Source organism: Oncorhynchus kisutch, linkage group LG1 (genome assembly GCF_002021735.2).
Source record: "Oncorhynchus kisutch isolate 150728-3 linkage group LG1, Okis_V2, whole genome shotgun sequence".
Lineage (NCBI taxonomy): Eukaryota > Metazoa > Chordata > Actinopteri > Salmoniformes > Salmonidae > Oncorhynchus > Oncorhynchus kisutch.
Window position 1 is genome coordinate 12,206,676 of NC_034174.2, and position 11,699 is coordinate 12,218,374.

Genomic DNA, 11,699 nt, shown 5'->3' on the forward strand with positions numbered 1-11,699 from the left:
GCTACTGATAGACACAAACAGATTCACTTTTATGACGGAATTACTGCTTTTATAAAGATTATAGACTAGAGCAAGTAAATAAGAAAGAGATGCATGAAAGACTATTTGCATGAACATTCTTCCTTTAAGATACACAATTGAACAGTTTACAGTTTTGAAAGCGGAAAGGATGCATGCAATACCTTCTAAGTGAATTCTCAGTGCATTATTTTAAATAAGACAATTGAATCACCACCCATACTTATGTGAAAATGTCCAGTGTAATGAAGTGTCTGTCCATCATTACTCACCGACAGCATCCTCCAGGAAGAGTGTTATCATGAACCGTTTCTCTGTGCTACTCCAGTTGTTTGAAGGTCACCAGACTTCTGCCTGTGGAGAGGATGGATGGGTTGCTGCCCTGCACAGGCTCTGGCTACTGGATTCCTGTCACTCACTATCACCCATGTCTCATCACTCACCAGACACCTCCACTGAAGTGATCAATGTAATCCTCTCTGCCTCTGAAGGAATGCTGTGAGAAAAGAGAACCGTGAGATCACTTCTTGGCAACAACCACAATCTCTCTTATTGAACCTGATAACCTTACAGGAAGTTAGGCTAAGTGGATGTACTGGTACTTCCTGTATATAGCTCCATTCTTGTGTCTTTTATTTTATTCCTTGTGTGTTACTGTTTTCTTTTTAAACTCTGCATTGTTGGGAAGGGCTCGTAAACAAGCATTTCACGATTAAGTCAACACCAGTTGTATTTGCCACATGCGACAAATAACATTGATTTGATTTAAAGCTCTGGAGTGATTTACACAAAATATGACAATTTAGTAATTAAAAACAGAGACTTGGAGTATTGAAATGTGTTAGTGTATTCAGTTTTAGTACTTTCCTGTAATTCAATGTTACTTTAGTTGAGGGTTTCCATGTATCTGACCTCCACTAGGTGGAAATAATGTTTACATGCACATTAATAATTCAATATTAAACTGATTTTGTCAGTAGGCAGAGTATGGCAATAGTCATGTAAACACTTTACTCTGCTTATCTTAATCTGCGTACGGTCAAAAATCGAAGTAAGCATACTCTTATTAGATCACCTGTTTTTCTGATCAATCTTTTTAAGTTATTAGGACATGTAGATAGCTTAATCTGTGCTCCAGCTGTGTATTTGATCTGCGCACGGGCACGAGTCACTTTTCAGTGTCACATAAAAAAAACTAAGAAAAACTGAAAATATGCATTTTATGAATAGTTTTAACATACGAACTTTATGTTGCAAAAATAACATGTTCGCTTTGGTAGAACGTTTATTTTGATTGCCATTCTTCTGCATGTGTCCATGTACACTGAACAAAAACATAAACGCAACATGTAAAGTGTTGGTCCCATGTTTCATGAGCTGAAATTTAAAAAATCACAGAAATGTTCCATATGCAGAAAAACCTCTCAAAATACCTTCTTCAAACCTCCTCAAAATATGAAGACACTGATTAAACAGCATTATCATTACACAGGTGGATCTTGTGTTGGGGACAATAAAAGGCCACTCTTGTGCAGAGTAATCCTGTCTGTAATAAAGGACTTTGTGAGGGGAAAAATCATTCTGATTGGCTGGGCCTCCCCAGTGGGTGGGCCTATGCCCTCCAAGGCACATCCTTGTCTGCACCCCTGCCCAGTCTTGTGAAACCAATTGACTAGGGCCTAATTCATTCATTTCAATGGACTGATTTCCTTATATGAACTGTCACATTGCATTTATGTTTTTGTTCAGTATAAAAAGTTTTAGGGAAAGTACAGATTATTCTCACAACATAAGAATGATCTGACAGCATGTTTTCTGTCTGTGACAAAGTATTAAACAAACTGAAAGAATTTCACCACTGAATTATAATTTCAGCAGCAGCTGGCGACGAGTCCACGAGATCTTTTCTATTCAAACTGTCCATTTCATATCCTTGATATTATTCCCAAACACGTCACTTTCATAATCTGCAGCAAATCCTCTTCCACCCCAACACCAAATAATTTGTCATTCAGGTTAACACTGCATGTCTCAATATATGTCTAGACTATTGCACATTGCATCACAAACATCAAAATGTAATCCTATTAATAATTGGGATGAAAGGATATTACATTCTGGAAGAGGGGATTAGTATCATTGTGTAAAATGTCCTAAGATCCTTCTTGCCATATTCAAAGGTCTGGTCCTTCGAGCTCAAAACTCAAATTGTTTTAGTAACTAAGAGGCTCCGGCCAATGCAATCTATGCTCCCACCTTCGAAATCAATCACTACGCTACAACAAAAAAGGATCACACAATCTATTGGACAGCTTTTATACCGGATAAAAAGGACTGTAAATTATACGTCAACAGGTGTGGCTAAATTTGGGCAAGTGTATGAGGAAATGAGATACACCAATCATGGTTGAGAAAAAAAAAGACATTGCCTCTTATTGGCAGCTGTCTGACATTCATGCCCGTTAGTTCCAGATGATGCCACAAAATAAGTCCTCTTCATTACTGGAGGGGTATAAGTGACATGTCAGAGGCGCAAAACTTGACTGAAGATTAAATGCATCTACTCAACGACCAATTAAGACACCCAATAACCATTGCAATCCCTCGAACAAGCTATAAATAAAACACCAATTGGAACAGGTGAAGATGTAATTGCCAGAACAGACAGCTTGGGTAGAGCCGAACACATCAGCACCACTGATGCTCTGCTGGCAGGATCACGCGCTAACACACACATTTATTTTCCTTTTACCTTTATTTAACTAGGGCTTTTTCTAAACCAGCTTCACCTGGAATGCTTTTCCAACAGTTTCGAAGGACTTCCCATATATGCTGAGCACATGTTGGATGCTTTTCCTTCGCTCTGCGGTCCAAAACCATCTCAATTGAGTTGAGGTCAGATCATCTGATGCAGCACTCCATCACTCTCCTTCTTGGTCAAATAGCCCTTGCAAAGCCTGGAGGTGTGTTGAATCATTATTTTTTTTACCTTTATTTAACTAGGCAAGTCAGTTAAGAACAAATTCTTATTTACAATGACGGCCTAGGAACAGTGGGTTAACTGCCTGTTCAGGTGCAGAACGACTGATTTGTACTTTGTCAGCTCGGGATTTTGAAATTGCAACCTTTCGGTTACTAGTCCAATGCTCTAACCACTAGGCTACCCTGCCGCCCCAACATTTTATCTTGAGGACAATAACTTTATAAAAAAGAAATCGCTTGAGTTATTCTAATAATTAACCTGGACATGTAGAAGTGAATCAGAGAAGACCCTCAGATCAGGAACCAGGATGGGCAACTCAGTCCCCTGGGGCCAGAATGTCAGCTGATTCTTTCAATGGCACACACCCACATTACACCTGGTATCCCATGTCTAAATCACACGGCGATTTGGAACAGGAACAAAAAACAACATACACTTCCGAGGACCACCAGAGTTGCCCATCTCTGCAACATACTATGAAAATGCACAACAAAATGCACAACAAACCAACTGGAATTGTGAAAACATTTTATTGATTTCCCCATCAGAACTGTCTAAGATCTGGGTCTCTCCTTCTTGCCTTTGTAGAGGGCCAGCAGGGAGACGTTAGCCACTTTGACCACCTTGAAACGTACACCAGGGATATCACCGACGGCGTGTCCCTTACGCCCGAATCCTGCCACAAGAACCTCGTCATTTTCCTGAAAGACCAAGGGAAACAAGCTGGATACACGACAAAATGCATGATTGAATATTATAAATATCATCCTACATCACATCATATATACACACACATATATAATTTTCTTTCTTAGATTATTCAGGGCTCTATGCTGATGTTATTTTTTTACAAGGAGCACGTGCGCTTAAATTGAGAAAAAAATGCACGTACAAAGTAATTTACAATAGGCTCATTAATCCCCCTCCTCTCCCCTGTAACTATTCCCCAGGTCGTTGCTGTAAATGAGAATGTGTTCTCAGTCAACTTACCGGGTGAAATAACGGATCAATTAAAAATTATTCAAAATATACAGGCTTCACATCAAATATTTAGGCTCATTTGATCTCACTGTAGACAGCCCTGTTATTTATGGGGAGTCTTGCATTTGTTAGTGGATATCAGGCACAGTTTATAGACACTAAACTGCATCCATCAGACCATTTACACAGTGGGTGTAAATAAAAATGTTAAAGTCATTGAATAATAAAAAATAAAAAAAAACACTACTTTGGAAAAATGCTTGGGTGCCAGGCTGACTAGTTAACTCTTACCTCGATGAAGTTCAAGCAACCATCATTGGGGACAAAGGCAGTGATCTTCTTGCCGTTCTTGATGAGCTGGACCCTGACACACTTCCTAATGGCGGAGTTGGGTTGCTTAGCTTCAACACCACTGTAAGACAGGGATAGAAACATTTGGAACTCGCATATTGGTTGACACGTCATTACACATTATTGATACTCAGAGAAGACATTGGGGCCTATATTAACGTGTCCCAGAGTAGCCGGTGCTGCTGAACTAAAATCTGTTTTGGCTTTCAGATTATGCTATAAATAAGATTAAATGGGGGGGGGGGGGGGGGGCTGAAACTAGATGTGCACTCCAAACAAGACAGTCTCTCAATACGGTCCCTGATTATTAGTGAGGATATTAGGGGTGTTGTGATGTACTTACACTTTCTCAAGTACAATTCCCTTGGCGTGGGAAGCGCCTCCGAAGGGGTTAGCCTTCAGGGCAGTGCCGAGATGGGCCTTTTTGTACTGTTTATCGTGCCATCTCTGCTCACGACGGTGGTTACGCAGCTTTCTGGCTGTACGCAGACCACGACACTTTCCTGAAGAGATACAAAGTAAATAGTTAAACATGCTAGCTTTTGACTTAATAATAATGTCCAACAAAACATTGTTTGACCAGTCAGCCAACTACCGGTTGCTACACAAGATATCCGGACATGAACACCGCATCAAATGCGGTTAACACTGGAGCAGCTGGCTAACAATTAAGTTCATTGGAAAATACTTTAGTTACATTTAACCAAATTGCTTATGTGCACATCCATTTCAACAACTTTGTAACCAAAACTCTGGTAACTGACTACATAAATGTTTGGTGACTGAAAAGGAAGCGCTGGCCAGCACTGACGGCATGTTATGGCCGTCTCCACGTTGCGGAGATCGCGCTAGTTGGCTGGTGGCAAATTTCAGAATATGTCTAGAAATACATCCTGTTCTGCCACGATAATAACGAAATGGGTAAGAATATATTCAAATTCCATGTCAATATAGAAAAGACACTGATATATTTTGTAACCATTCCGTTAAAAATATAAAATTATCGTACCCATGTCTGCAGATTACGAACCCAGGCTAGAAAGAAAGAAGACCAGAATCCTCCGCGGCAATGTCTCCTCGCAGGACCCCAGAGGTGAATACTAACATGCCTGTTTGGCAGAGTTTTCTCTCGGTAAATTCAGCGTATTTTAAATTTAGCTACATTTAAATAAACATTATTAAAAATACACGATTTAGGGAAATGGCCCATGTGCACTATTTGGATAGCTTTGTTATATGAAGTCTATATAATATTGAAATGTTTACGTGCCTGATTCAAAATGCGACAAATCATCAGTCAAAACGAGTCTGAAGAGACATTCTTCTTCTTCGATGGGATTTAACGGCGGTTGGCATCAAATGTTAATGGTGAATTACAGCCACCAGCTGGACCGGGTATTGAATAAGAAACAAACAAACACATTTCGGGAAAGGTGGAAAACAACATAATACAAAATAAAACATGTAAACAAAAAATAAATAAATATCACACTTCTTCAATCACATTCCACCCCAAAATACATCCCTACACAGGCTCAGGGGCCTGTGATGGGGCTACATTCACCAACAGTAAATCACAAAACCAAATAAACTTTCGGCGTTTATTCACAGTGATTCCAATTTTTGTAGACTTATTTTCCACTTGTGCTGTACAGTTTATGACCATTGCAATAAATAATACAACATCCACCTTTTTAGCATGTAGAATTTCACTATCCCTTGGTTGATGAGAAACCTTCCCTGGTTCTGGCTCCATTGCTTCTTCCCTGCCACTCGTTCCTTCTAATTTTCTCACTGCCTCCAGGTAGAAGACACACTGGACACTCCTTACCCTTACCACCTCATTCTCCTTCACCAGGGCACTTCAAGAATTCAGGCGCATGTTCACCTCCACAGTTGCAATATTTCCCTTCTTCTGGCGTTCAATATTCTTCCCTTCTGCACACAATTTACACATTACCAAATATTTTACATGTATGACACTGAAGGGGCTTATGCACAAAAGCTTTTACAGGGTATCTCATTAATCCTGACTTTATATGAGAAGGGAGAGACTCTTCATCAAAGAACAGTAGCATGGATGAAGTGAACTTATTTTCTCCGTCCACCATACAGGTCAGTCGACGTGCACCAACAACTCCATCGATGTCTTCAGTTATATTCTCTGTCTTTACTTCTTGCGCCACCCCAGAAATAACCAGCTTGATAGTTACCCTGCTACGAAAATCCATGCAGGAAACATTCCACTCCGATGTCTTTTTCAGTCTTAAAACACCCTTCTTCTGTTCCGCAGACACACAAAAAATGTAATAAGACCACTTTTTGTGACTCTCACCGACTCCTCACTTTCTTCCAACACATTCCACATTTTCCTGGAGACGTTAAATGGATTTCCCAAGTAGCATTGATCCAAAACGCTGACTCTGACCCAAAATAAGTCTAGTGGTTTCCTATTTTCCAACACAGCTTTACTTCTCTTGTTTCCCTTTATCTTCACCACTGTAACTCACTCATTCTCACTTTCTGTACTATTAGCTTCACTCGACTCACTAGCAGTTTCAAACAAATATATGTTTCCGCCATCTTCCATCCCACTCATTCCTCTAACCGGCCTTCCATCAAACTCATGAGCATCTCTCTTCCTGCCTGACAACTCAGCTCTGAAGAGACATTATATCTGCTTCAAGATGATATAATAGCCAGTAAATTATGCGAAAGAGTAGTGAGGTGAAATCCCTGCCTTTACTTGTCTAGCTAGGTACTACAACTACAACTTCCACCATTGGTGAAGAATTTGAGATTGTTTTATAAAGGCGAGGGTGTTTAGCAGTAGATGGCAGGGCAGTGGAAGGCAACTGAAAATGGTCCCAGTCTTCTCGGCTTCCCATCACTAGTAGACTCATTTGACTAGTCTTGCTTTATCACGTCTAATTTCATGTGACAAAGCAACTACAGAGACATAATTCAAGATGTCCTCTAATAATAATATACAGTGAGGTCCAAATGTATTTTGACAGTGACACATTTTTGTTGTTGTTTTGGCTCTGTGACCCAGCACTAGATTTGATACAAAGACTATGAGGTTAAAGTGCAGACTGTCAGCTTTAATTTGAGGGCATCTTCATCCATATCGGGTCATTAAACTATTTAGAAATTAAAGCACTTTTTGTACATAGTCCCTTCAATAAGGTAAGGTTTGGACACACCTACTAATTCAAGGGTTTTTCTTTCTTTTTACTATTTTTTACATTGTAGAATAATAGTGAAGACATCAAAACTATGAAACAACACATATTGTATCATATAGTAACCAAAGACGTGTTAAACAAATCCAAATATATTTGAGATTCTTCAAAGTAGTCATCCCTTTGCCTTGATGACAGCGTTGCACACTCTTGGCATTCGCTCAACCAGCTTCACCTGGAATGCTTTTCCAACAGTCTTGAAGGAGTTCCCACATATGCGGAGCACTTGCTGGCTGCTTTTCCTTAACTCTGCGGTCCAACTCATCCCAAACCATCTCAATTGGGTTGAGGTTGGGTGATTGTGGAGGCCAGGTCATCTGATGCAGCACTCCATAACTTTCCTTCTTGATCAAATAGCTCTTAGCCTGGAGGTGTGTTGGGTCATTGTCCTGTTGAAAGGCAAATGATAGTCCCACTAAGCGCAAGCCTGGTGGGATGGCGTATCGCTTCAGAATGCTTTGGTAGCCATGCTGGTTAAGTGTGCCTTGAATTCTAAAGAAACCATAGATGGTGTCACCAGCAATGCACCCCCACACCATCACACTTACTCTGTGTCTCACAAAGACAAGGCGGTTGGAAACAAAAATCTAAAATTTGGACTCATTAGACCAACGGACGCCAAAGCAAGTCTCTTCTTCTTATTGGTTGGTGTCCTTTAGTAGTGGTTTCTTTGCAGAAATTCTACTATGAAGGCCTGATTCACGCAGTCTCCTCTGAACAGTTGATATTGAGATGTGTCTGTTACTTGAACTCTGTGAAGCATTTATTTAGGCTGCAATTTCTGAGGCTCGTAACTCTAATGAACTTATCCTCTGCCGCAGAGGTAACTCTGGGTCTTCCTTTCCTGTGGCGGTCCTCATGAGAGCCAGTTTCATCATTGCGCTTGATGGTTTTTGCGACTACACTTGAAGAAACTTTCAAAGTTCTTGAAATTTTCTGGATTGACCGACCTTCATGTCTTAAAGTAATGATGGACTGTCGTTTCACTTTGCTTAGTTGAGCTGCTCTTGCCATAATATGGACTTGGTCTTTTACCAAATAGGGCTATCTTCTGTATACCACCCCTACCTTGTCACAACACAACCGATTGGCTCAAACGCATTAAGAAAGAAATAAATTCCACAAATTAACTTTTAACAAGGCACACCTGTTAATTGGTTGGCTTAGAGAATGCCAAGAATGTGCAAATTTGTCATCAAGGCAAAGGGATGACTACTTTGAAGGATCTCAAATCTCAAATATATTTTGATATGTTTAACACTTTTTTGGTTACTACATGATTCCATATTCAGTGGGGCAAAAAAAGTATTTAGTCAGCCACCAATTGTGCAAGTTCTCCCACTTAAAAAGATGAGAGAGGCCTGTAATTTTCATCATAGGTACACTTCAACTAAGACAATGTAGGATTTTTAATGAATTTATTTGCAAATTATGGTGGAAAATAAGTATTTGGTCAATAACAAAAGTTTATCTAAATACTTTGTTATATACCCTTTGTTGGCAATGACAGAGATCAAACGTTTTCTGTAAGTCTTCACAACGTTTTCACACACTGTTGCTGGTATTTTGGCCCATTCCTCCATGCAGATCTCCTCTAGAGCAGTGATGTTTTGGGGCTGTTGCTGGGCAACACGGACTTTCAACTCCTTCCAAAGATTTTCTATGGGGTTGAGATCTGGAGACTGGCTAGGCCACTCCAGGACCTTGAAATGCTTGTTACGAAGCCACTCCTTCGTTGCCCGGGCGGTGTGTTTGGGATCATTGTCATGCCAAAAGACCCAGCCATGTTTAATCTTCAATGCCCTTGCTGATGGAAGGAGGTTTTCACTCAAAATATCACGATACATGGCCCCATTCATTCTTTCCTTTACACGGATTAGTCGTCCTGGTCCCTTTGCAGAAAAACAGCCCCAAAGCATGATGTTTCCACCCCCATGCTTCACAGTAGGTATGGTGTTCTTTGGATAAACCTCAGCATTCTTTGTCCTCCAAACACGACGAGTTGAGTTTTTACCATTTTTTTTAATTTTGGTTTCATCTGACCATATGACATTCTCCCAATCTTCTTCTGGATCATCCAAATGCTCTCTAGCAAACTTCAGATGGGCCTGGACATGTACTGGCTTCAGCAGAGGGACACATCTGGCACTGCAGGTTTTGAGTCCCTGGCGACGTAGTGTGTTACTGATGGTAGGCTTTGTTACTTTGGTCCCAGCTCTCTGCAGGTCATTCACTAGGTCCCCCCGTGTGGTTCTGGGATTTTTGCTCACCGTTCTTGTGATCATTTTGACCCCACGGGGTGAGATCCTGCGTGGAGCCCCAGATCGAGGGAGATTATCAGTGGTCTTGTTTGTCTTCCATTTCCTAATAATTGCTGCCACAGTTGATTTCTTCAAACCAAACTGCTTACCTATTGCAGATTCAGTCTTCCCAGCCTGGTGCAGGTCTAAAATTGTGTTTCTGGTGTCCTTTGACAGCTCTTTGGTCTTGGCCATAGTGGAGTTTGGAGTGTGACTGTTTGAGGTTATGGACAGGTGTCTTTTATACTGATAACAAGTTCAAACAGGTGCCATTAATACAGGTAATGAGGACAGAGGAGCCTCTTAAAGAAGAAGTTACAGGTCTGTGAGAGCCAGAAATCTTGCTTTTTTTGTAGGTGACCAAATACTTATTTTCCACCATAATTTGCAAATAAATTCATTAAAAATCCTACAATGTGATTTTCAGGATTTTTTTTCTCATTTTGTCTGTCATAGTTGAAGTGTACCTATGATGAAAATTACAGGCCTCTCTCATCTTTTTAAGTGGGAGAACATGCATAATTGGTGGCTGACTAAATACTTTTTTGCCCCACTGTATGTTATTTCACAGTTTTGATGTCTTCACTATTATTCTACAATGTAGAAAAAGTAAAGATAAAGATAAACCCTTGAATGAGTAGGTGTGTCCAAACATTTGACTTGTACTGTACATTTGTATTAAAGTAATCAAAAGTAGTACTGGCAGCCTATTTGGTACCATATTTTTAGCATGCAATGACTACATCAAGTTTGTGACTCTACAAACTTGTTGGATGCATTTGCAGTTTGTTTAGGTTGTGTTTCAGATGATTTTGTGCCCAATGGAAATGAATGGTAAAAAATGTCATTCTGAGTCACTTTTATTGTAAATAAAAATATGATGTCTCTAAACAATTATACATTCATTTGGATGCTACCATGATCATGGGTCATCATTAATGAATCTTGACAAATGATAAGTGAGTTACAGAGGCACAAATAATTTGTCCAAATACATTTGGTTCCCTAAAATGGGGGAATACTATATACAAAAAGTGCTGTAATTTCTAAACGGTACCCGATATGGATGGAAATACCCTCAAATGTAAGGTGACAGTCTGCACTTTAACCTTTATAGTCATTGTATAATTTGAAATCAGAGACTCTACACACATCGACAACAGTCGCCCTCTAAACGTCGTTACCCATCGCCCCCACAAAAACCGCGGCCCTCGCAGAGCAGCCTAATTCCCCGCTTTATTGACTACGTTTCGATCGAAATGGATCTTCTTCGTCAGGTCAAACAGACTGTGCTCACACCCCAAAATATACACATTTCACCTTACATGACCGTTAAGCACATGATGCATGGTTGGTGTGGAAACAATTCAATTTACGTTTGCGCATAGTCAATCATAATTAATCACAGAGCTACATATGGTCATAAAGGATTACGTACATACAAATGGGTCCAAGTTCAAACCGAGGAAAACCTAGGTACAATATGCTACAATAAAAAAGTTTTAAAAAACAAACATAGGCTATCAATGGACTGATTCATATTGTAAATCATCTAAATAGTAATAAAATAGAGCCAAAACATCATAATATAATAGCAAATGCTCATGATATAATAGTTTTTATTTTAAATTAAGGGGTGGTAACACCAGTCTGTTGCCATAATAAAATTAGCGATAGGGGGTTGAAATACAGTGCCTGCTGCTGCAACTGGTGTGAAATGGTTGGCTAGTTAGCGGTGCGCGCCAGTGGCGTGTGCATCGGTGACGTCACACTCCGAAACCTCGTAGAAACTGTTTCATTTGCTCTGGTTGCTGAGGAGCG

At 40.1% G+C, this 11,699-nt stretch overlaps 1 protein-coding gene across 1 annotated transcript; it reads right to left on the minus strand.

Annotated features, from left to right (window-relative positions):
• Positions 1 to 3,512: 3,512 nt before the first annotated feature.
• LOC109899461 (40S ribosomal protein S23) lies at positions 3,513 to 5,638 on the minus strand. Its single transcript, XM_020494720.2, has 4 exons — positions 5,343 to 5,638; positions 4,677 to 4,836; positions 4,274 to 4,394; positions 3,513 to 3,702 (listed from the first exon to the last, which is right to left on the minus strand). The coding sequence occupies exons 1-4, from the start codon at positions 5,344 to 5,346 to the stop codon at positions 3,556 to 3,558; spliced, it is 432 nt and encodes a 143-aa protein (XP_020350309.1). The 5' UTR covers positions 5,347 to 5,638; the 3' UTR covers positions 3,513 to 3,555.
• Positions 5,639 to 11,699: the final 6,061 nt, after the last annotated feature.

Coding starts and splice junctions, on each gene's coding strand:
- LOC109899461 (XM_020494720.2), bottom strand. Junction 4,395..4,676: donor GGAATTGTACTTGAGAAAGT/GTAAGTACATCA, acceptor CCTGTCTTACAG/TGGTGTTGAAGCTAAGCAAC. Junction 3,703..4,273: donor GTTGCTTGAACTTCATCGAG/GTAAGAGTTAAC, acceptor TTGGTCTTTCAG/GAAAATGACGAGGTTCTTGT.